The sequence below is a fragment of the Silene latifolia genome, chromosome 11 (assembly GCF_048544455.1).
Source record: "Silene latifolia isolate original U9 population chromosome 11, ASM4854445v1, whole genome shotgun sequence".
NCBI classification, from domain to species: Eukaryota; Viridiplantae; Streptophyta; class Magnoliopsida; order Caryophyllales; family Caryophyllaceae; genus Silene; species Silene latifolia.
Genome location: NC_133536.1, coordinates 208,578,292 through 208,602,155, shown reverse-complemented (window position 1 = coordinate 208,602,155; position 23,864 = coordinate 208,578,292). Strand labels below are relative to the sequence as shown.

The 23,864-nt window shown below is 39.7% G+C and overlaps 1 protein-coding gene across 1 annotated transcript; it reads left to right on the top strand.

The window, feature by feature from the left end:
• Positions 1–15,987: 15,987 nt before the first annotated feature.
• LOC141614776 (receptor-like protein kinase FERONIA) lies at positions 15,988–21,147 on the top strand. Its single transcript, XM_074433522.1, has 4 exons — positions 15,988–16,043; positions 17,973–18,681; positions 18,838–19,088; positions 19,728–21,147. The coding sequence occupies exons 1-4, from the start codon at positions 15,988–15,990 to the stop codon at positions 21,079–21,081; spliced, it is 2,370 nt and encodes a 789-aa protein (XP_074289623.1). The 3' UTR covers positions 21,082–21,147.
• Positions 21,148–23,864: the final 2,717 nt, after the last annotated feature.

Here is a 23,864-nt window from a genome sequence, read left to right as displayed (position 1 = left end):
TTTGATGATTTTTTTTAATTATTGTTTGCAAATGGTTAGATGGTGATCAAATAAAGGAATGAGGGTAATTGCACAAAGTTACCTTTAACAATAAGTCTTGCTTGTGACGGGTTATCCGTCACAAGCAAGAGACGGGGCGAATAGTAGTGTTTTAGTGGAAACGGGTTAGAGGTGATGTGGGACTGTCATGTACAGTTGTGCATGGGGAATGACAAGATTTGTTAAGATAAAATATTAAATAATTCATCTTTCCCAACACAAGTAACCGTCCACCAATTTTGAAAAGCAACCCTAATCATCATTATTTTCACATTTACCATCATATTCATTCATCTTCATTTCCCCTTTTTCTTCTCTCTTAACCTTCTCTCTTCCTATTCTCATACAAAAACGCCTAAAATACCCACAAATCAAACAAAGTTCCCAACATAGTCCATCATCATAATTTATTCACAAATCATTGAAGATGGTCATGAAACGAGTAGCATAACGTCCACAAGTTAAGAAGAACACTAGATCGACAAAGGAAGTCAATGATGTCGAAAGAGGTGATATATTTCGTCATCATTTTTTATAGTATTTTTATTTGTATATGGTTATAACAGTTTTTTTCTAGTTAATTTTTTATAGCAAAACCAATTTTTTTTTCTGTTTATTTATTTGGGGTTTAATAATCGACACATGCAAATTTTGTGGAGTTTATTTGTTCATTTTTTTACAATATTTTTATTTGTATATGGTTATTCTCATTTTTTAAAATTATGTTATATTTTTTATTTATTTTTTGATTTTGAGTAAAAATTTAAACAATGTTTGCTTCATGCTTTAGTTTGATTGAATGTTTACTTAATATGTTACCAGTTTTGTTGAGTATGTTATCATTTAGTAATCTCGCTTATTGATGTGTGTGTGTGTGTGTGTGTGTGCGCCATTTTTTGGTTATGTTACCATCTTTTGGGATTAAATCAGATCATTATCATTATAGTAATATGTTGCCAGTTTTTTTCGATATGTTATCATTTTCAGTTATTGATATATATTGAGATGCTAACATTTTGTTGGTTATGTTACTAATTTTGTTGGATATGACATCTATTTCTATGTTTGAATTGTATGATTTATGTTTGTTATATGTTATCAATTTTGTTTGATATGTTATCAATTTTGTTTAATATGTTACCAGTTTTGTCCGAAGTTTAACAAGAGGTGCATTCGAGCAGTAGTAAAAAAGGTGCAGCAAGTAAAAGGTGATTGCGAGTTGCGACAAGGGCATTAGTGAAGCAAAGTGGGGCAGTACTGGTGATAGTGTGTGGAAATGTTCATATTACTTAGTTTGGTTTTGTGGTTTGATTAATAATGTTTTTTTTTGTATTTGCTGGATAATATTGGTCTGATTGGGCACCATTTTGTGTTCATGTCGTTGAACACTAACTTTGGCAAGTCAGTGACTTAATATGGGTCTAATTTACTCATATATTTGTGTAATAATAATGTTATCATCTTAGTCGAATTTGTAACCATTTTAAAAAATGCATTACAATATCTAAGCATACTAGTCAGAATGTATTAATGTAATCATATTAGTCCGAGTATGTAACCATTTTACAATATGTAACCATTTTACAATATGTTTGATTTGATTGAAAAAATTCTAAAAATAATGACATATATGAATACAAATGGTGACATGAGAGTATATGTTTAAAATGTTATCATCTTAGTTAGAAGATGTAACCATTTTACAAATTGTTTTACAATATGTAACAATATTAGTCAGAATGTTAGCATATTAGTGAAAGGATGTAACCATTATACAATATGTTTAATTAAAATTGAGAATCTTAAACTAATAACATTTAACGATAAAAATGGTGACTTGGAGTATGTGTATAATATGTTAGCATAGTAGTTAAAAATTTACCATTTTACATTATATTTGATTTGATTTGAACTTGGGCGTTTGTTTGCATTTTTCAAAAAAAAAAATATAAACATAATTTGTAAAATACAATGCAATAAGTCACACACAAAGAATAAAAACTTGTTTACATATTTATCCATTATGTTACCAATTTCAATATAGTAACAATTTATTAAAAAATGATAACATTACTTAATATATACAATGCCATATGTAATATAATGATTTAAATGGTAACATGTTTAAAATAAGTGCCCCAAAACACGAAACTACTGTTTTTTGGCACGATCTCCTCCTTTTGGAGCTTCACCCACGGACCTTTGAACTCTTTTTATTGTCATGCGTGTGTAGCGTTGAATGTAGTGCCTCAATTGCACGTTCAGGTTCAGTTGCATTTGGGCAGGAAATATCGAAATATATATTCTGTCACCACGTTAAAAGAACAATGTTACCATAATACAACTGGAAGAAATGGTCACAAACGGTTGAAAATTGGTTACATTTTATAGTACGCCACAACTTTTTACTAAACAGTTCACCATGTTGAGAGTTTAATTTTATATGTTACCATCCTCGCAATATATGTTCATTAACAATAATCAGTAAAACTAAGTTTTATCTACAAGTAGCAACAAATGTACCCTTTGTAACAGAGTATGGAACCATCTCTGTTTAGCAACATTTTCAAAGATATTGTATATATCGACATATTGTGCAATAATGAAAACATTGTCAAAGATATTGTACACTAAGAATGTCAATTGTTTACATATTTATCCATTATGGTATCAAATTGTATATATCGACATATTGTGCAATAATGAAAACATTACTTATAAATTACACTCCCATATAAGAAATACACCAAGAATGTCAATTATTTACTTACATATTTATCTATTGTGTTACCAAATTTAATATGGTCACATATTGAGCAAAAAGGAAAGCATTCATTAACATATTGTGGGAGATGTTGCTTTCCTAATGCTGAAACTCACGGCCTATGACTGTTTCATATACATCTTGTAAACAAGTCCCCATTTTCCTACTTTCATTCCCAAGAGTGACTTTGAATAATTTGTACCTAGACAGGCAAGTTGACATGATGACATTAGGGCCAAAAATAGAAACATTCATCAGATATACGAGAACATGAGACTTTGAATTAATTACGCAAGTTAACAGGGTGATATTATGACCAAAATTAAAGACATGATTTAGATATACGAGAACATGTGACAATTATTTAACTACGCAACTTGACAGGGCGACATTAGGACCAAAAATACGGACATTCATTAGATATACGATAACATATGAAAGGATACATATATATTAGATATACGACAACTAATGTGCTCTACTCTAGTTGACAGGGTGACATTAGAATTAAAAATATAAACATTCATTAGATATTCAACAACATGTGATGACAACTAGTTAACAAGGTGACATTAGCACCAAAAATTATATTCCATAAGATTCAAACATATTTACTACACTTCAAACCTATAAAACAATATTCAACTTAAGAATAATCAAACACCATACTCTATAAGATGACAATAAAAACTTCACTCATTAACAACATTAATAGCATAGAAACTCTTATTCTAATAATAATGATATTATGCCCTAAGTTCATACTCCAGTTACAGGGTTACATTAGGACGAAAATTAGACACATTGATTAGATATACAAAATCTGTTTTCAAGTAATGTGACCCACTGTAGTTGACAGGGTGACATTATGTAGAAAAATGCACACATTAAATAGATAAATAACAACGTGCAGTGTAGTTGACAGAGTGACCTTAGGGAAAAAATACAGATATTAATGTGATATACAACACCATAAGCCTTAACATTAAATAGATATTATATCTCTCTATATATTATAGTTGACAGGGTGACATTAGGTCTAACAGTACAGACATTAACACAAAAACTTTAAACATCAATTATTTTAAAACATCCATTATAATCATACATATATGCTACACTGATAACCTAAAAAATAATAATCAAGTTAATGAATTGACAGGTGACATTTGGACCAACAAAGATCTGAGACATTAATACGATAAATGTAAACATCCATTATATATGGCGTAAAATCAAACATATATGGTACACTTCAAACCTAAAAGCTATTATTCAAGTTCATGATGATAAAATTGAACACAAATCAAACATTATACTCCATGAGATGACAACATCACTAACATGCAATAAATATCACAAACACATCAATATAATGAAATAGAAACTTGTTATTTGCTTCTTGTTAAGATGTTCTATAGTAATATTAATAATAACAATAATTTTCTCTACGTTCTCAACAATAAAAACGCCCTAAAAATACATACCTTTACTCGTCGTCTTTCCGTTGAAGGTTGATGAATTATGCCACCATGATTATTTTCGTCATCCATTGGTGTTTGAACGATTAGGGCACCATCAACTAACATTTATGTGAAAGATTGTTGAAGATCTGTCATTTTTTTCGAATTATGTGAATGATAACATGCAATTTTTACGCCATTTCAATTGTAAAATTGTAGCAAGTGCAGAGAAAAATGGAAGGAAAATGTGGAAAATAATGGTGAAAATGGAAGTAGGGTTAAGCATGGGAGGAGATGAACTCAGAAGCAATAAATGCAAAGTTGTATTATTGCTAATATTTGGAATTTAATATGTTAAGAGAAGTACAATATGCCAATTAAATAATGCATGAAGTACAATTAGGATTGATAGGTAGACAGTGGCAGCCGCCTGCTTTTGGTGTGCTGTCAAGTGCTTTATTTGTGCAACCGGGTACCACATGCATATAAACGGTATGTATTTGACCCGTCTCTTATTTGTGACGGATATCTCCGTCACAAATAAGAATTTGTGTACCTTTAAAATATTCTTCTCAATGGGTTATCAATCAATCAATCAATACTATATATATTAATTTCAGAAACTAAGGGACTTCAATGTAATTAAAGAAAGTTATACAAATTAATTATAATATATAGTTTTAAATCACTAGCACCGTGTGATGGACCCGATTAAGGGATCTCAATGCAAATATTATATTGTTTGGGTTTGTTCCGGGTGTAATTCCAGAGCAGTTATTTGTTACCACCCGTGCTTGTAGAATGACGTCCTTGATTGAATCCTCCTCTCGGTCTCCTGAAACAGTGAACAAACTGAGGGCTCGGCTTTGGACCGAGCGAACTCACTCCGACGCTCAAGTCAGTAAACTTAGAGAGATAAGTTGTTGTTACTTGGCGAAATGTATTTTGTAGAGAGATAAGGAAGATATTACCAGATGAATAGTGATTCTTAGGTTAAATTGTGGATCCCCTCCTCAATGAGAGTTGAGGAGTATTTATAGACTTTCACCTTTTGTCACGTAGTGGCCAAGTGGCTAGCAGGTGGAAAGACTTATCTACCCTCGGCCGAGGGACCCATGGCAGGCCGGCGGGCCCTGTTGACTCGCCGCCGAGGGGTCTTGGATATGAGTTCGCGGATGTGTGCCCCGGCTGGCTAGTTGCCCGGCCGGGACCCAAGAGACAGCCGACGGGTGCGTCGGTTAAGGCTTGTCTAAGTCGTTGACTTGCTTGTGGATATCTTTGACCTTGCTCAATATGTTGACTTGGTCAGCGGGTGCAGAATATGCCCCATCAATTTGCCCCCAGCGTAGTCTATGCCGTGGTATGGGCTCCGATGTATGTTGAGCGTATATTCTGCGTAAGACGAAATTTTCTGCCTCGGCTTCTTCTACCTCGGCTTGGTTCTGCTTAGGCCGTACCATATCCCCCCTCCACATGGATGTGTAAAGGGCATCCGATGTGGAAAAGAAAGTGACGCCTGCCGAGACACAGGTTGAGAGTCTTTGGTTGTTTTTGATTGCCCCCGGCCGGTGCTACCTAGCTTGGTTGATCATGTGGCCGGCGGAGAACAGATACTTAGGAATTTGTTGAGGAAGATGAATAGGCAGAGAGATATGAAGGGGCGTGTTGAAGACGCTTGGTCACTGTTGCATTGATTGACGTTCAACTGTTGCAACGATTGACATTCCGTGGTTGCATGTCTGACACGTGTCTGTTCGCTGATTGGCTGACGTTTCATGGTACGTGCCCCGATTGGTCCTTCTTCATGGGCTTTCCCCTATAAATAGGGCAGTTAGTCCCTGAAATTGGCCACCAATTTCATTTTCTCTAAAATTTTCTTCTCTCTAAACTTTCAAGGGCTTCTTTCTCTTCTAATCTTCAGAGTCGTTACTTCGGCTAGTGCTTTTCTTCAAGGTAAACAAACAAATTTTTCTCAATCTCTTATTTTGTTAAGTAATTGTTGCTACCATGTCTTCTGCTGATGCCGGAACTAGTAGCCGTGCGCCGGGGGGTTCCCCGTCGCGTCTTGATGAGGAGGAGATACTAGACGCCATCCCGATAAGGTCTGGGGGCCCTAGGTCTCCTTCTCCCGAAGTCGACCCGAAAGTTTTGGAGGATTGGGAGGATGATGATGACGGTGATGATGATGATGATGATGCTGAAAGGGCTCGTCCTAATGAGGGGAGGCAGTATGTCATGGATCACGGCGACCCTTGTAAGGTCGGCCTTGACCGTACTTGGACCCATAAGTTCGCCAGTTGTTCCGGGGAGACATTTTTCGAGGGCCATTTCTACTTTGGCAGGGGATACAAAATTGTTATCCCTGAGGAGGGTCAGGCCGTTTGTTGCCCTCCACCGGGTTGCACCGGCGTATACATCCGGCACTTGGAGTACGGGCTCCGGTTTCCGCTGGATGAATATGTTATGGCCATCATTAGAGCCATGAACGTCGCCGTGGCCCAACTGCACCCGTTGGCTATTAGGACCATAGTCGGCTTTGTCTGGCTCTGTCTCTTCAAGGGGGAGGTCCCAACGGTTAATTTATTCCGTCGGCTTCACCACCTTCGGCCGTCGTTTGCTGGTCGTGTCGGATGGTACAGCGTGCAAATGGAGCCGGGTTACGTCTCCGTTGATAAGCTTTCTTCCTGCAAAGACTGGAAAGACCGGTGGGTGTACGTTGAGGTGCCGGATGACTATCCGCTGCCCCGGTCCTTCCAGCATCAAGTTAATTTGCGGTGCGAGACTAAGGCAGAGCATGACAAATGGGTCACCCGGAAAAAGCTTAAGATGGACGCCAGCAAGGTCCCTCTTACGGCGAATGAGAAGCTGGCGATGAGGCTTTTTGAGGCGGACAAGAGTGGGGTGCCGAAAAGATGGATTCCCCCAACGCAGATCATTCTTCAGGATGAGCTGCTCTGCCATGTCGGCCTCATACCGGCCCTAGCACGGGGTGAGTGGGGTCGGTGTGAGGCCCATCTCTGCTCTCTATGTTTCTGTTTTTTGAATTTTGGTTCATTCCTCGCTTAACTCTTGCTTTGTTTCCTTTGCAGACCACTTTGGACCGGACCTGTCTGAGGATATCCTCCGGAGAATGGGGCTGCACAAGGATAAGACCGTTGCTGATTTGCATCCTAAGGCTCTAGCCCGTGATCGCAGAACGTCGCCGAATGATCTCATGGATCAGCAGCTGAAAGGCTTGAATGTGGAGGCGGCCCAGGCGAAGGTTGCTAGTAACATGCCGCGCCGAACGCGGAAAACAAAGTCTTCGGCGGCGACGGCGTCGACATCCGTTCCACCTCCCATCCCTTCAGTCCAGAAGGAGACGGTGGTGATCGTTGACATTACCAATGGGGGGGACTCCGATGCGGAGGGATCTCCCCTTGTCCGTAAGAGGAAAGAGCCTGCCCCTGCCGCTAATGCTTCCGCTGCTACTGCTGCTACTGCTGCCGGCAAGGAAATGCGTCTTCCGCCCAAGAAGGCCAAGCATGGTACAGATCTATCCTGTGGCTCAGACTTAGCCGGTTCATTAGGCGTTCCTGATGACAGGCTCTCCGGTATGTCCATGTATATTGACACGGATGCTTTAATTGAATTTTTTGTAGATCAACCGCTGCCGTCTACCGGTCACACTATTGAGCGGCGTGCCGAGGAGAAAACTGCGCAGGCAAGTGGTCAAGACGCCACCGTTGTCACCTCCTTCCCGAAGCCTACCCCCCTCCAGATTAAGTCGGAGGGCCTAAGTTTGATCAGGTTACTGGCGAAGTGGGCTGATACGGCCGGTGCTCTTATTGTGGAGCAAGAGAAGACCATGGCTGAAGCTGCCCCACAGCTCGAGCGGCTAAGGCTTGAACTCGACGCGGCGAACAAGGAGGCTAAGAGGGCCAAGGCTGAGGCTGAAGAGGCAGTCCGTGCTGAGAGAAAACTCAGGGAGGACGCTGAAAAGGAGGTCCTTGCTGAGAGAGCCAAGACCGAGGCTGCGGCGGCTGAAGCTGCTAAGCTGCTGGAGGGGCGTGACCTTGTTCAGAAGCACGCCGACCTTTACCGTACGCAGAGGGACGAATGGAGGGGCATGTTTCAGGCCCAGGGGAAGGTGGTTCGGAACAAGGATGCTATCATCACCCAAAGGGAGGAGGACATTGAGACGCTCCAAACCGTTATCCTCCCTAACATGTGCGCCCAATACCGGGACCTGGCCGAAGAAGCTGCCAGGGAAGTGATTGGGGAGCTCTTCCCCCTTGATGGCTCCTTTCCGTGGGACAAATTTGACGAGCTGTTTGATGACAAGCTCGAAGCTAAAGAGAAAGTCGCGGAGGAGAAAGCCAAGGAGGAGGTAAGGGTGAAGAAGGAGGAAGAGGCGGCCGCGGAGAAGGCAGCCCTTGCTGAGAAGGCTAAGGCGGCCAAGGAGGAAGCCGAGAGGATGAAGGCAGCTGAGGCTGCTGAGGCTGAGGCTGCTAAGAAAGCTGAGGCTGAGGCTGCTGAAGTTGAGGCTGCCAAGACAGCTTCTGGGTCGCCCATCAGCGATGATGCTGCTAACGCTGCTGATGGCAAGCAGCAACAGGCATAGGGAGACGGGCGGTCATCACCAGGCTCACCCGGCGTCTCGGATAGCTTCAGCTGTTCGGGAGCCAATTATTAAGCCTTTCCTCCCTGCCATCTTTTGGCGCTTCAAATGATATGTCTGTAACCTTTTGCTTTTCTTTTCCTTGTATTTTGTACAACTTTGGTAGGTTGTGTTTTGGCTTATCCTTATGGGGACGGCCGTCGTCTGTATTCTCCTCACTTGTAACCTGTTATCATTTTTAATAAGAGTTTGCTTATTTTGCCTCTGGCTTGGCCGAGGTCTTTTCTTGTCTTCGTCTGAGTTATCTTCTTACGTTATTAATTGAGCGCTTCTTTTGTTTCCGCCTCGGCCTGGCCGAGGCAGTTTAGAGTGCGTATCTCAACTGTGTTTAACGTTTCTAAGGCATGTTGATCGCTTTCGCGAGTATCAACTGCGCTGGTAGTGACTGCCGTGGCGTCTACCTCTTGGAGTGACTGCCGCGACGTCTACCTCTTGGGGTGACTGCCGTGGCGTCTACTTCTTGGGGTGACTGCCGTGGCGCCTGCTTCTTGATAGTGACTGCCGTGGCGTCTACTTCTTGGGGTGACTGCCGTGGCGTCTACCTCTTGGGGTGACTGCCGCGGCGTCTACCTCTTGGGGTGACTGCCGTGGCGTCTACCTCTTAGGGTGACTTCCGTGGCGTCTACTTCTTGGGGTGACTGCCGTGGCGCCTGCTTCTTGATAGTGACTGTCGTAGCGTCTACCTCTTGGAGTGACTGCCGCGGCGTCTACCTCTTGGGGTGACTGCCGTGGCGTCTACTTCTTGGGGTTACTGCCGTGGCGCCTGCTTCTTGATAGTGACTGCCGTGGCGTCTACCTCTTGGAGTGACTGCCGCGGCGTCTACCTCTTGGGGTGACTGCCGTGGCGTCTACTTCTTGGGGTGACTGCCGTGGCGCCTGCTTCTTGATAGTGACTATAGGGGAAAATGAACACTTTGATGGAAAACTTGGACGATTCTTCATTAGATATAAACATGCGTCGGGTGCCCACAGTTATCTCGGGCACCTCCGCCGCTATACAAAATTTTCCCCGAGATTGTCAGTGTCCTAATGGCTCATCAAAGGCACACCCTCTATGTCTGTCAGCCGATGTGTACCCAGCCTTATTCCTTCAACCACTTTGTAGGGACCTTCCCAGTTAGCCGTCAGTTGCATCCATGAGGTCGCCCTCCTGTTGTAAGGATGGGCTTTTCCCTTTCTCTGACTTCTTCGCCACTTTGAGGGATTGCATGTTGCATCCTTTGGCAGATATCTGGACGTTGACCACCTCGTCCTTAGAGACGAGTTTATGTGCTTCCCCCCGGTCCGAGACATACATCAGTTTCAGGGCCCGGATGGACATCACTGCGTCGGCTCGCTCAGAGTGACTCGGCCTATGAGAACGTTGTAGGCGGACGAGCCGTCAATGACCACGAACTCAGCTAGGACATTCTTAGCCGCATCCCCCTTGCCGAACATCACCGGGCGATCCCGATCGACCCCGGGGTACCAGGCCGGCCCGGAAAAAGCGTATAACGGATTGGTGCAGGGGCTCAAGTCTTCAACCTTCAGACCGAGGTTGAGAAAGCATTCCCTGAACATGATGTTCGTGTAGGCGCCTGTGTCAATCAGGCACCTCTTGACCAGGTGGCTGGATATGTCCAAGTGGACTAAAAGTGGGTCGCTGTGAAGGGCGATGACTCCCTCGTAGTCCTTCTTCCCAATAGTCATGTCGGGGATGTTGGAAGCGGGGACCGCTGTTTTGGGCACAAAGTTGATGGCCTGATACAGCTCGTTCAGGTGCCGTTTGTGCCCATGAGCGGACCCACCGTTCTCGTTGCCCCTGATGACAACATGGATCACACCTATCCGTTCAAAGACGGATTTCTTATTTGAACCGCCGCATCGCCTTTTGGCCTTTGGCAACATACTTGCCGAGGCTCCCCTTCCTGGATCGCTCTTCAATGGCGTTCTTCGGATGCGGCGGTTGTCGATAAGGTGACCGGTGTGGCCGTGGTACTCACGATCGGCTCGTGTCACCGTCTCCCTTCACTTGGGGGCCTTTCCCACTTCGGCCCTCGTTCTTGCTCGGGGCAAAGACCTCGGCGGCAGATACGACCGGGGGTGTGATCACATGTACCGCTTCGGTAGTACGTTCCCGAACTCCCCGCGCCCGCCGAGCTCATTTCCCGGCGGACTGTCGACCGTGACCTATTATTGTCACGGCGTCCTTCATCCGGGTTGTCCTCCCGGCGGCTCTTTCTCTCTGAGTGCCCGGCCTCGCTGGGGCCTACCCAGGTTTTGTGGTAGTCCTCCACTTTTATGGCTTGATCGGCCATCTTCCTGGCGGCATCTAGGCCCAGGCCTCCGTACTTGATGAGCTCGTTTTTTAAGTCTCCCCTTAGGAGGCCTTTCATCAGCGCGAAGGCCGCCAGTTCGGGGTTCAGCTCTCGAATCTGCTGAACCTTGGCGTCGAACCTCTTCACATAGCTTCGTAGAGACTCGCTCCCCTCCTGTCTGATAGTCAGGAGATCCGATGTCTCCACGGCCCTTCTCTTATTGCAAGAGTACTGGGCTAAAAAGGCGTCCCTTAGGTCGGCGTAACAGTATACCGAGCCGTCGGGCAGCCCCTTGTACCAATTCTGAGCCATCCCATGCAAGGTCGTTGGGAAGACTCGGCACCAGACTTCATCGGGTTGTTCCCACACCGACATGTACGACTCAAAGGCCTCGGCATGGTCGGTGGGGTCGCTATCCCCTTTGTATGTGAACGCCGGCAACTTTAGCTTGGTTGGCACGGCGGTTTCAAGGACGTAGGCACTGAGGAGCTGTTTGACCACGTGTCGAACGACACGCGGCGATCGGCTCCTCGCATTCCTAGTCCGGCTCCTCTCCCCGTGGCGGGAAGGGCTTCTTCTCCGACTCTGGTGAGTCGGGCTTCTTCTCTGACTCTGGTGAGTCGGACTCCTTCTCCGACTCTGGCGAGTCGGACTTCTTTCACTCCTCTGGGGCATGCCTCGTCGGTGCTGCGGCGACGCCGTCCTCCCGCGAGTGCGGGAAGGACTCAGGTCTACCACTAGCACTCTGGGCTCCCCCGGCGTCTTGACGGGGCCAGCTTCTTCCAGTGCTCCATTCAAGTCTTTTGGAGTCACATTATGGGCCCTGGTCTCCTGGACGGGTTCCGCCGCTCTTGTCGGTGTGAAAGTGTGAGCCGGCGTACTACCAATTAAGTCCAAGAGTAGCTTCAGTTTTGCTGCATCAACCACATGTCCCATGATGGTGACCTGGTTGGCGAAGCGCGGCGTATCTCGGTATTATTGGCATCCCGTACTCCGGTTGAATTACCGTAGGTGGAGGGCTGCGCAACTCCAGAATGTGGACGGTATCATCTTGGTAGAATTCGGTTTAGTCAGTCGATCCACGAATACCTCTTGCTGTTTTGACATCTTCTTAGCTTTTTGGGTGGGTTTTTGTTTTGTGTTTTTTTTTTTTTTTTGGGGAATGAATGTGACTAGCTTCTAGTATCTTTTCCCACAGACGGCGCCAATTGTTCCGGGTGTAATTCCAGAGCAGTTATTTGTTACCACCCGTGCTTGTAGAATGACGTCCTTGATTGAATCCTCCTCTCGGTCTCCTGAAACAGTGAACAAACTGAGGGCTCGGCTTTGGACCGAGCGAACTCACTCCGACGCTCAAGTCAGTAAACTTAGAGAGATAAGTTGTTGTTACTTGGCGAAATGTATTTTGTAGAGAGATAAGGAAGATATTACCAGATGAATAGTGATTCTTAGGTTAAATTGTGGATCCCCTCCTCAATGAGAGTTGAGGAGTATTTATAGACTTTCACCTTTTGTCACGTAGTGGCCAAGTGGCCAAGTGGCAAAGTGGCTAGCAGGTGGAAAGACTTATCTACCCTCGGCCGAGGGACCCATGGCAGGCCGGCGGGCCCTGTTGACTCGCCGCCGAGGGGTCTTGGATATGAGTTCGCGGATGTGTGCCCCGGCTGGCTAGTTGCCCCGGCCGGGACCCAAGAGACAGGCCGACAGGGTGCGTCGGTTAGGCTGTCTAAGTCGTTGACTTGCTTGTGGATATCTTTGACCTTGCTCAATATGTTGACTTGGTCAGCGGGTGCAGAATATGCCCCATCAGGGTTAAAATTAAATTATATAGAAGCTTGGTAATTTTCCTAAACATGGTCAATTTCTTTAAAATAAAATAATTAATTAAGATGGTCGATTTCCTTAGAATAAAATAATTAATTAAGATGGTCAATTTCCTTAAAATAAAATAAGGGTTTTTCTATATGGTGACCCTTAACTTTTTCAGATCCCACACGATAACCCTCCAAATTAGAAAAAGATTTTGGTAACCCTAAAGTCCCTTAATTGTAATTAACGTGACCTTAAACTTTACTTCCGTTAAAATGGGCCGTTAAGTGTAATATGTGGCGAATGACATGTCAAGCTGATGTGGCTCCCGATCATCTTCCACAGTCAACGAAGACCATCATCGAACATCATCCTCAACATCCAACAAACCAGGCGATAATTTCCTCTTCTTCTGAAGAGGAACACCTCCATCAAATTCCATAGCATCATCATAATCACCTCGAACTCTCCATTCAACATCTTCGACCTAATTTTACCTCCAAATCCAAAATCCACCTTTTGCTCAGCCGATCCGCTTTTCGAAACATGACACAAATCTACTCCCTACGTCAAATAACTTTCGCAGCAGCCATAATATCAACAACAACAACAATCACAACAAAAGGAATCCGCTGAATTAATCACAAATCAACGAAACCAAAACCTAATTCACAATTTTTTTTTACAATTTTTCCTCCCGAAACAATCAAAATTAACGATAACAGATGATTTTACACAAAAATCTGGGGAATCGAATTTGTGGTGGAAGAATTGGGGGAAAAGATAACGAAAGAAAAGTCTTCGACGGCAAATATAGCATATATCTCGAACAAAGAGGTTTCGGCGCGTTCGTTGATTGCTTTGTGCTTTTACCGTTTCGGCCTCCGCCGCCGCCAGCTACTCATCTTTCTCTCCACCATATTACTTTCGCCGTTGAGGATATGTTCTTCTTCACATTTAGTTCTCGTGTTTTTTACTCAATTTGTATCAAGATCGTTCATAAAAAATATGAAAGTTAATGAATTGATGTCAACATTGATTGATTATTGTCATTTGATTGTCGCTCATAAGAATATGAAAGTAAAGAGTCGAAAAAGACGCATGAAGGAGGAGGATGCCTAGTCATTAGCCACATCAGCCAACATTAGCCATGTCATTGGCCCACATATTATACTTAACGGCCCATTTTGACGGAAATAAAGTTCAGGGTCACGTTAATTACAATTAAGGAACTTCAGGGTTACCAAAATCTTTTTTTAATTTGGAGGGTTACCATGTGGGATCTGAAAAAGTTCAGGGTCACCATATAGAAAAACCCATAAAATAATTAATTAGGATGGTCAATTTCAAGGAGACTAAAAGAAAAAAGATCTTGGTAATTTTCCTAAATATTTATAGAATACTAGAAGATGATCAATTTCCTTAAAATAAAATAATTAATTAGTATAAACATACACACTTATGGTATTAATTATTATCATCATAAAATTATATATTAAATTTAAGATCTATACAATTTTATTAAACTTTATAGTTTATTAGATGTATAGATATGTTAATTATTTAACATACAAAAATATAATATAAGTAGGTTATAAATAATTCAATTTATATTCCATAATATATAATATTGTATAATTCTTTCGATTTAATTTAATGCATATACGTAATATATTTATAAATATATAATCCTCTTAAAATTGCATGCCTAAGTAGTAAAAGTAATTTCGTCAGTAAAGAAAAGAATTGTAGTAACATTTGATATAGTTATATGATAGTAATCACTCATTTGAATAGTAAAGTAACAATATTATCAACGAGATTAGTGAAAGTGGTAGAAACAACAACGGGAGTAGTGAAATAATTAATATTAATGCGGCAATAGTGAAAGTAAAAATAATTACTGCGGGAGTAGTGAAATTATCAATATTAACGCGACAGTAGTGACAGTAACAATAACTACGGTGTGAGTAGTGAAAGTAACAATGATTACGGGCAGTAGTGAAATGTTATTACTATTATTTCATTAATAAGAGTAAAATATTAATAGCGGGAGTAGTGAATTTGTATCAAAATTTATTTAATCGTAATTTTAGGATATGTCGTAGAAAAATATATTAATGATAAATTTATGGGTTATGTAACTTTAAATAATTTTATTTAATAAAAAAAAATTAATGATAAGTAGAGGTAGCCCGAGCGAAGCCGGGCCACCAATACTAATTTACCTTTAATTAAAATATCCTTCTTGAAGAATAAAAAAAAGGTATTTATCACAATGTTAGTGTAATTCTTCATATAAAGTTTCATTTCATATTCATATTGGACATTTGACACTCAAATATGCACTTGAAAGCTAAAGATGAACCAAAATATAAGATTCTCAATTTCTCATGTCAAATACACAGCACTTCTAGCTGAGTCCAGATAACATATATATAGCTTATGAGATATGAAAACCGGTTAATGTAATCAATCTTCGTAGGACGAAAAGAAGTTTCAAGTATGGAAATAAGAAGAATGGTCCTCCTTATTTGAGGGTATGGAGGACAACCTCCCGAAGAACGCAAATATTTCTCGTATATAAGCGTTATATTATGGCAGTGTCATATTTGTGACTAAATAAAAAGTCAATATTTATTTATTTCAAAAATTCCTAATCTCACTACTCCAAAGATAAGGAAATACTATGTTTATTATTATATTACTAAAAAAAATCAAAATTTCCTAATCCTAATAGATTCTTTGGGAAAAAAAACTTATAAAACCACTCCTTTGTTGGATTATTGTATTAACTATTGTATTCACCTCAACGATTCTTTGTATCTGACGTGCTAAACTTAGATAAACAAGTTTTTCAAGGGTTTAAAAGCATTACATCGTCTAATTTTCTCGTCACACTTCCAAATCTTAATTACTCTTCACTAATTTTACCTATAATTGCTTCTTTAGTCAATGGAAATTGTTCTTCAGGAGACATCACCATTATTAGAACATCGTAATATGACATTGTAATATTCGTTATTGTATTCGTAATTCGTGGTTTGTACATCGTCACATAGTGCTTTATATACTTGACTAATACATAATATTTACGGAAGGGAATCGATATAACGGTAACATAATATTTACAACGACTATATAATCCGTCAAATATGGCAATGAATATGTGGTTGCCTCGATTGGAGCTGTGATTGAGCCGTGGAGTTGTAGAGGACCGTTGCCTGCGTAATCCCCCTTCCCCCCTCCTCAAGTTGGTGGATGACACGTCAAGTGAAGATGGAACTATAGACTCGACTTTATCATCAGAAGAGTTTCTAGAAGAACATGTTCCTTGGTTATCTGAAATTACTATACCTGGACTAATTCCGAATTTGGATAGTTTGTTCTTCAATCCGACTAATCTCGATATTCTTGTACACTTTTTTGTTGATATACCTACCGTGTGATTTAATCTTTTTTTATGCCGCTTGATTTTTCAACCCGAGTTTGGTTGACTTTTCCCTTACAACAGAGGAAAAAAAAAAAAAAAAAAAAAAAAAGATTTGTTAAGCCTTGTATTGAGCCAAACACAAGTCTTTTTGTAGTTGGATGGCACATAACATCTTGACTTTTCAAGTCTACTTATTTTCCCTAAATAAGTCTTGTAAATAAGTCATATGGCCATTTGTATATGCCGTTTAAAATAAGCAACTTTAGTTAACAAAATAAAATATCAGAATTTATATTAATTGGTGTTTTGATTTAACAAATTTAAGAGTAATAATGCATAATTGCATCAAGTTGTCAATACTATATATTAAATCCAGAAACCAAAGGATTTCCATGTAATTAAAGAAAGTTATACAAATTAATTATACTATATAGTTTTAAATCACTAGCACCGTGTGATGGACCCGATTAAGGGATCTCAATGCAAATATTATATAGTTTGGGTTAAAATTAAATTATATAAAAGTTTGGTCATTTTCCTAAATATTTGTAAGAAACTAAAATATGGTCAATTTCCTTAAAATAAAATAATTAACTAAGATGGTCAATTTCAAGGAAACTGAAAGAAAGAAGATGCTTGGTAATTTTCCTAAATATTTATAGAAGACTAGAAGATGGTCAATTTCTTTAAAATAAAATAATTAATTCGTATAAACATGTTCACTTATGCTATTAGTTATTATCATCATAAAATTATATATTAAATTTAAAATCTATGCAATTTTATTAAACTTTATAGTTTATTAGATGTATAGAGATGTTAATTATTTAACATACAAAAATATAATATAAGTAAGTTATAAATAATTCAAGTTAGATTCCATAATATATAATATTGCATAATTGTTTCGATTTGATTTAATGCATATATGTAATATATTTATATAAATATTTAATCCTCTTAAAATTGCATGTTTAAATAGTAAAAGTAATTTCGTCAGTAAAGAAAAGAATTGTAGTAACATTGGATATAGCTATATGATAGTAATCACTCATTTGAATAGTAAAAGTAATAATATTATCAAATGACGTTAGTGAAAGTGGTAGAAACAACAACGAGAGTAGTGAAATAATCAATATTAATGCGGCAATAGTGAAAGTAACAATAATTATGGCGGGAGTAGTGAAATTATCAATATTAAAGCGGCAGTAGTGAGAGTAACAAGAATTACGGCGGGAGTAGTGAAAGTAACAATGATTACGGACAAGTAGTGAAATGTTATTACTATTGTTTCATTAATAAGAGTAAAATATTAATAGCGGGAGTAGTGAATTTGTCTCAAAATTTATTTCATTGTAATTTTAGGATATGTCATAAAAAAGTATATTAATAATAAATTTATGGTTATCCAACTTTAAGTAATTTTATTTAATGAATAAAAAAATGAATGGTAAGTAGAGGTATTCGCCCGGCACCAATACTAGTTAATTCTAATAATTGGTTGGAGTTGTATCACAAGCGATGCCTTTAACGACACATCACTCCTCATCAATTGTGGGCTTCCGGTGTCCACCCAATCTAAATCCCTCTCCGACGGTCGTGTATGGCAGAGCGATGACGACCCTGATTTCGCTCAGTCTGACCTCAACACCGTCTCAACTAGCTTCTCAGAGAATGCTGATGACCTGCCATACAAAGTAGGTCGGGTATTTTGGTCTGATATCACCTACACCTTCACTCTCACCCCAGGCCCGAAATTCTTACGCCTCTACTTCTTCTCTAATATTTCCTACAAAAATACTCTTCCTCGCCAATTTTCGACATCTCTCTTTGCTAATAGCTTCACTCTATTAGACAACTTCAATCCTTTCCTCAACTCACAAGGGAAACCATTTATTATAGTTGAATTCCAAATTATTATAGACAATGGTGAAAATAATCTAAACTTAATCTTCTCTCCAGGTGTAATCAGTAACGGGTACGTGAACGGTATAGAAATTGAATCCATTCCAGATGGTTTGTACTTAGACGAGTCCAACCTAATGTATAGCTATGTCAATAATCCAAAAATTGGATACTCATTTCAAAAGAATTCGACCGCATTCCAGACAGCTTATAGGTTAAACGTGGGAGGGGATATTGTGGATGAGAGGAACGACAACCCAGGGGGAATGAAACGTAAATGGGACGCAGACGAAGACTACGTAGTCGGGGAATGAGGCGTAAAGTTGGAACCAGATCCAAACTGGATGAGCTCAAAGAATAACAACAGCACAAACGCGGCGCCTAAGATAGTATACGGGACGAGTAGGAGTTTGGGAAACAACTCGGCTGATGTAAATTGGAAGCGGAACATTACGTGGATGTTCGAGGTGGACCCGGGGTTTGATTATGTGATGAGGCTTCATTTATGTGAGTTGAGTGCGACAAAAGTTGGAGAGAGGGTGATGGAAGTGTATATTGATGGCATCCTGGTGGAGCAGTATATTGATATTTTGGAGGAGGCTGGAGGGTTTGGTATTCCAATGCACACGGATTATGTTATAACTGTCCTCCCTGCTGATAATCCTACTAATGCTTCAAAGGTTGATCTTTTCTTAACCCTCCATCCTAGCCTTCGCAAGTAAGTATATTTAAACCACTTATCATACTTCTACCTTCTCCTTTATCTTTTTTCCTAGCTGCCAACTAAAAAAAAAAAAAAACTTCTCCTTTATCTTATCTTTAAAATCAATAACAAGTTTAGAGAGTAAACTACATTTGAAGGACCCAAACTAACATGTTATGAAACTTTAAGGACCTAATATACTATTGCGTGGCTTTAAGTAGACATGACAAAGCTGACCTAACCCGAATGATCCGACTCGATAAGGGTGACCCGAGACCCGAAAATGACCCGAACTTGCAGGACCCGAAACAAGAATTGACCAGACCGACCTAGACCCGACCCGAAACTTGATTGACCCAATGTTGACCCAACCCGAAACGACCTAACCCATAATTGACCCGATTCAAAATGACTTAAATGATCCAAAATTACCCGAAATGACAAGTATATATAGGTAGCGTTTATATATTGATGATTGATTGATATACATTTGTTGAATATATAGGAGTTATATTGTAATCAAATGTATAAAATTCATTGGAATGAAAGATGTATTTATATATATTGGTAGCGTTTATATATTGATGATTGATTGATTGATTGATATTTATATTGATTCATTGCATTTGTTCTATTTTTGTTCTGTTTGTTTAGTCTTACAGATGTTTCGTTGAGTGGGTTGGAGATCTTGAAGTTGAGCGACAGAGCAGGAAATCTTGCAGTTCCTAATCCACCTTACACAGGCGCTAAAAGTTTAATCCCTAGGACTGCTATTATTGTTATAGGGAGTGTCATTGGCGGTTTACTACTAGTTTATGTTGTTCTACTTGCTCTGTTTCGACGCAGACTACAGTATAAGAAGCTATTTACATCTACCAACACGTCTAGACCGTCCATACAAACCGATCTTTGTCGACGTTTCTCGTTGACCCAGATAAGGGTTGCCACTCGTGACTTCGATCAAAACTTAATCATCGGCCGGGGCGGGTTTGGAAAGGTGTACAAAGGTTGCATAGATGGTGAAGCCACTCATGTGGCTGTCAAACGACTAAACCCAACATCCAAACAGGGGGAGCAAGAGTTCCTTACTGAAATTGAGATGCTCTCAAAACTCCGTCACAAACATCTGGTGTCCTTGATCGGGTATTGTGACGAAAAGGGAGAGATGATATTGATATACGAGTACATGCCCCGTGGCACTCTTCGCGACCACTTAAATTACAGGGACGCTAAAGAAACATGCAAAAATGAAGTATTATCATGGAAGCAACGTTTGACAATTTGCCTAGGATCGGCTCGTGGGCTAGAATATCTCCATGGGGGAACACAACAGTTGATCATTCACCGTTATGTCAAGTCCACTAATATTTTGCTCGATGACAAGTGGACCGCCAAGGTGTCAGACTTTGGGCTCTCGAAAGTGGGTCCTGCAAGTGACACAGGAGTGGGCCATGTTAGCACTACTGTTAAAGGTAGCTTTGGGTATTTGGATCCTGAGTATTATCAACGTGGACAATTAACTGAGAAGTCGGATGTTTATTCATTTGGAGTCATGTTATTTGAAGTCCTATGTGCCCAACCAGCTGTTGAACTTAACCTTCCTAATGTTCGAGCTTGCTACACAACAGGGATCCTCTACACTATAGTTGATCCTACTCTAACGGGTCAAATCACACCCGAGTGTCTAAGTAAATTTGGGGAGATTGCAGAGTTGTGTATAAGGGCTAATCGCGATGAACGTCCATCAATGAGGGACGTAGTATTGAGTTTAGAATTCATGCTAACACTTCAACAAACCGCGGAGAACACGGGTGACGTTAGTCTAATGGTGGATTTTACGACTAGAAGTAATGCTACTTGTGGTGGTGAAAATGTTTGCGAAAGTAGAGCAGTTGGTGTTGATACTCAAGAGTCGATTGTCGCTAGTAATACTGCTGTTACAAATTCTCATATGGAGATCAAGTCGGGTTCAGTCTTTTCTGAGATCTTTGATCTACGGGCTAGATGAAACTTTGCCGTCCGTCCTTGTAAGCCTATATTTTTTTAGATGAAATCTTTACATTATTTTACAATATGATGATGCTTGTGTCAACATATATTTATATAGTAAAATCTAAATAAAATTACAATTATATTTTAGAAGAAGATAAACTTTATGCTTTACATAGTATCTGTAATAATTTATTTATTCATATCCCTCTTTGTTAATTTCTCAGACAAACTAATAAGACGAGTTTACTACGGTGTGAAGTTTTTGGTGTAATGGATTTAAAAGTGTTGTTGGGTTGGCCTGGAAACATTATGCAAGGAAGTCTTTTGCTACAAGGAAAGCCCACCTTTATGGACAAGCAACTAATAAGATGAGTTTATTTGCCACTTTTCCGCAATTTCTAATATATAACATATAAAATAATCATGTAAGATTTTACTTAAATTGTCTAGTCGAATATATTATAAATATCAAATTTTTATAATTTTTAATAGTATGTAAATAAAAGTATGAAAAAAAGAAAACGAGCATTAATGTATATGTATAAAGCAAACATAAAGAGTTCAGTGAAACGGAAGAAGTAAGAAATACGGAGCACTTGTGCGGAAGAAATGAGGGCGCGTCACAAATCTCAATGTGCCACTCGCTCCCAGGACAACATTCCAACGTCGGTTTTTGTGAAGTATTATGTTATGTTATTTGAATAATTCTATACTTTTTGTATTTACTTAATAGTTAGGGTGTGTTTGGATAATAAAAGTGGAGGGAAAGGGAGGGGAGGGGGAAGGAGGGAAGAGAAAGGGAGAGAAGGGAAGGAGAGGGGGAATGTAGTGTGGTTGTTTGGATACAATTTCCCTCCAAATCTTGCCTATTATGGAGAGATTTTGATTAGGTTTAGAGGAGGGAAATTGGATCCCTTCAAATCTCTCCCCCTCCATTTCCCTCTACTCTCATTTGCTATCCAAATAAGGGATTTTAAATTCTCTATTCTCCCTCCCTTTCTTTTCCTTCCAAATACCCCAATCCAAACACACCCTTAATGGGGTTTATCTATGATATCATAATTTAGAATTACTTTTTAGGGCTCGCTTGGAATGAGAGTAACTATTAAGGGGGTAATAGGCTTAAATGAACTAGAAAATGGAGGAAAGTGATGGAGGTTGGAGATAGAAATGGAGGAAGATAGTGTAATAGTGTAACACCCCCATATTACGAGGAGCCTTAACTAGGCCTACCTTAGTATATAAGGCCGTTACCATCTCGGTTGCCCGAGGTAAGTAATGATCAAAAGTCGATAAAAGAACAATTATAATTAAATTACAAGCATTACAACCAACTTAACAAGATAAAGATACAACTCGTCGGCTACATCTATTACTATCATAACTCGTGAAGACTCATCCCTGCCCGGACTCCAGCTGTCAACCATCGACACATGGGTTCGTCAACTACGTTCTCGTAACGTCCAACACATGAAGCTTTCTTGCTCTCCAGGTTTCCGTCAATTTGATAATCGATTTTACCCACCAAGCATTTTTCGAATCCATTCCTTGGTAACACTCGAGTTGCGTTTGATTGCCACGGCATTGGTTGGAGACTTCCTAATTCATTTGTTCTTCCAAACCTCAAGAAACTATATTTCAGTTTGTTCGATTACGCATATTTAAGAAGGTTATTAAGTTGTTGCCCGTCGCTTGAAGACTTGTCCTTGAACCTTTATCATCCTAAGGAAAGTGTCGTATTAATCACAAGTAAGAGTTTAAAACGATTACATATAAAATTAGAAGTAGGGAAATCGATCCGTGATGTTATTATTGATACTCCAATATTAGAACAATTGAATTATTGTTCTAATTATATATTATCAATGCATATGCTGAATTCGATTTCAAATGTCGACCCGAGGTTGGGTGGACTCTTACCCGGAAACTATGTAAATGCTTCCGATCGACTTTATGTCGGCATTTGAGTAATATATTGACTTTTCCCCTAAATAAGTCTTGCAATGAGCCAAACACAAGTCTTGACTTTTCAAGTCTACTTACCCTCGAACTTTAATAAGCAACTTTAGTTGACATTTGTATATGCCGTTCTCTTAACAATAAGCAACTTTAATTGACAAAATTAATAAAACATTAGAATATCAAGTCTTCGATCTAATAATGAGCCAAACACAAGTCTTTTAGTAGTTGGGTGGCACATTAACATCTTGACTTTTCAACTCTACTTATCCTCAACCTAACTGTGTCCATTTGTATATGCATCAAGTTGTTAATTAACTAAATAAAATATCAGAATTTATATTAATTGGTGTTTTGATTTAACAAATTTAAGAGTAATAATGCATAATTGCATCAAGTTGTCAATACTATATATTAAATCCAGAAACCAAAGGATTTCCATGTAATTAAAGAAAGTTATACAAATTAATTATACTATATAGTTTTAAATCACTAGCACCGTGTGATGGACCCGATTAAGGGATCTCAATGCAAATATTATATAGTTTGGGTTAAAATTAAATTATATAAAAGTTTGGTCATTTTCCTAAATATTTGTAAGAAACTAAAATATGGTCAATTTCCTTAAAATAAAATAATTAACTAAGATGGTCAATTTCAAGGAAACTGAAAGAAAGAAGATGCTTGGTAATTTTCCTAAATATTTATAGAAGACTAGAAGATGGTCAATTTCTTTAAAATAAAATAATTAATTCGTATAAACATGTTCACTTATGCTATTAGTTATTATCATCATAAAATTATATATTAAATTTAAAATCTATGCAATTTTATTAAACT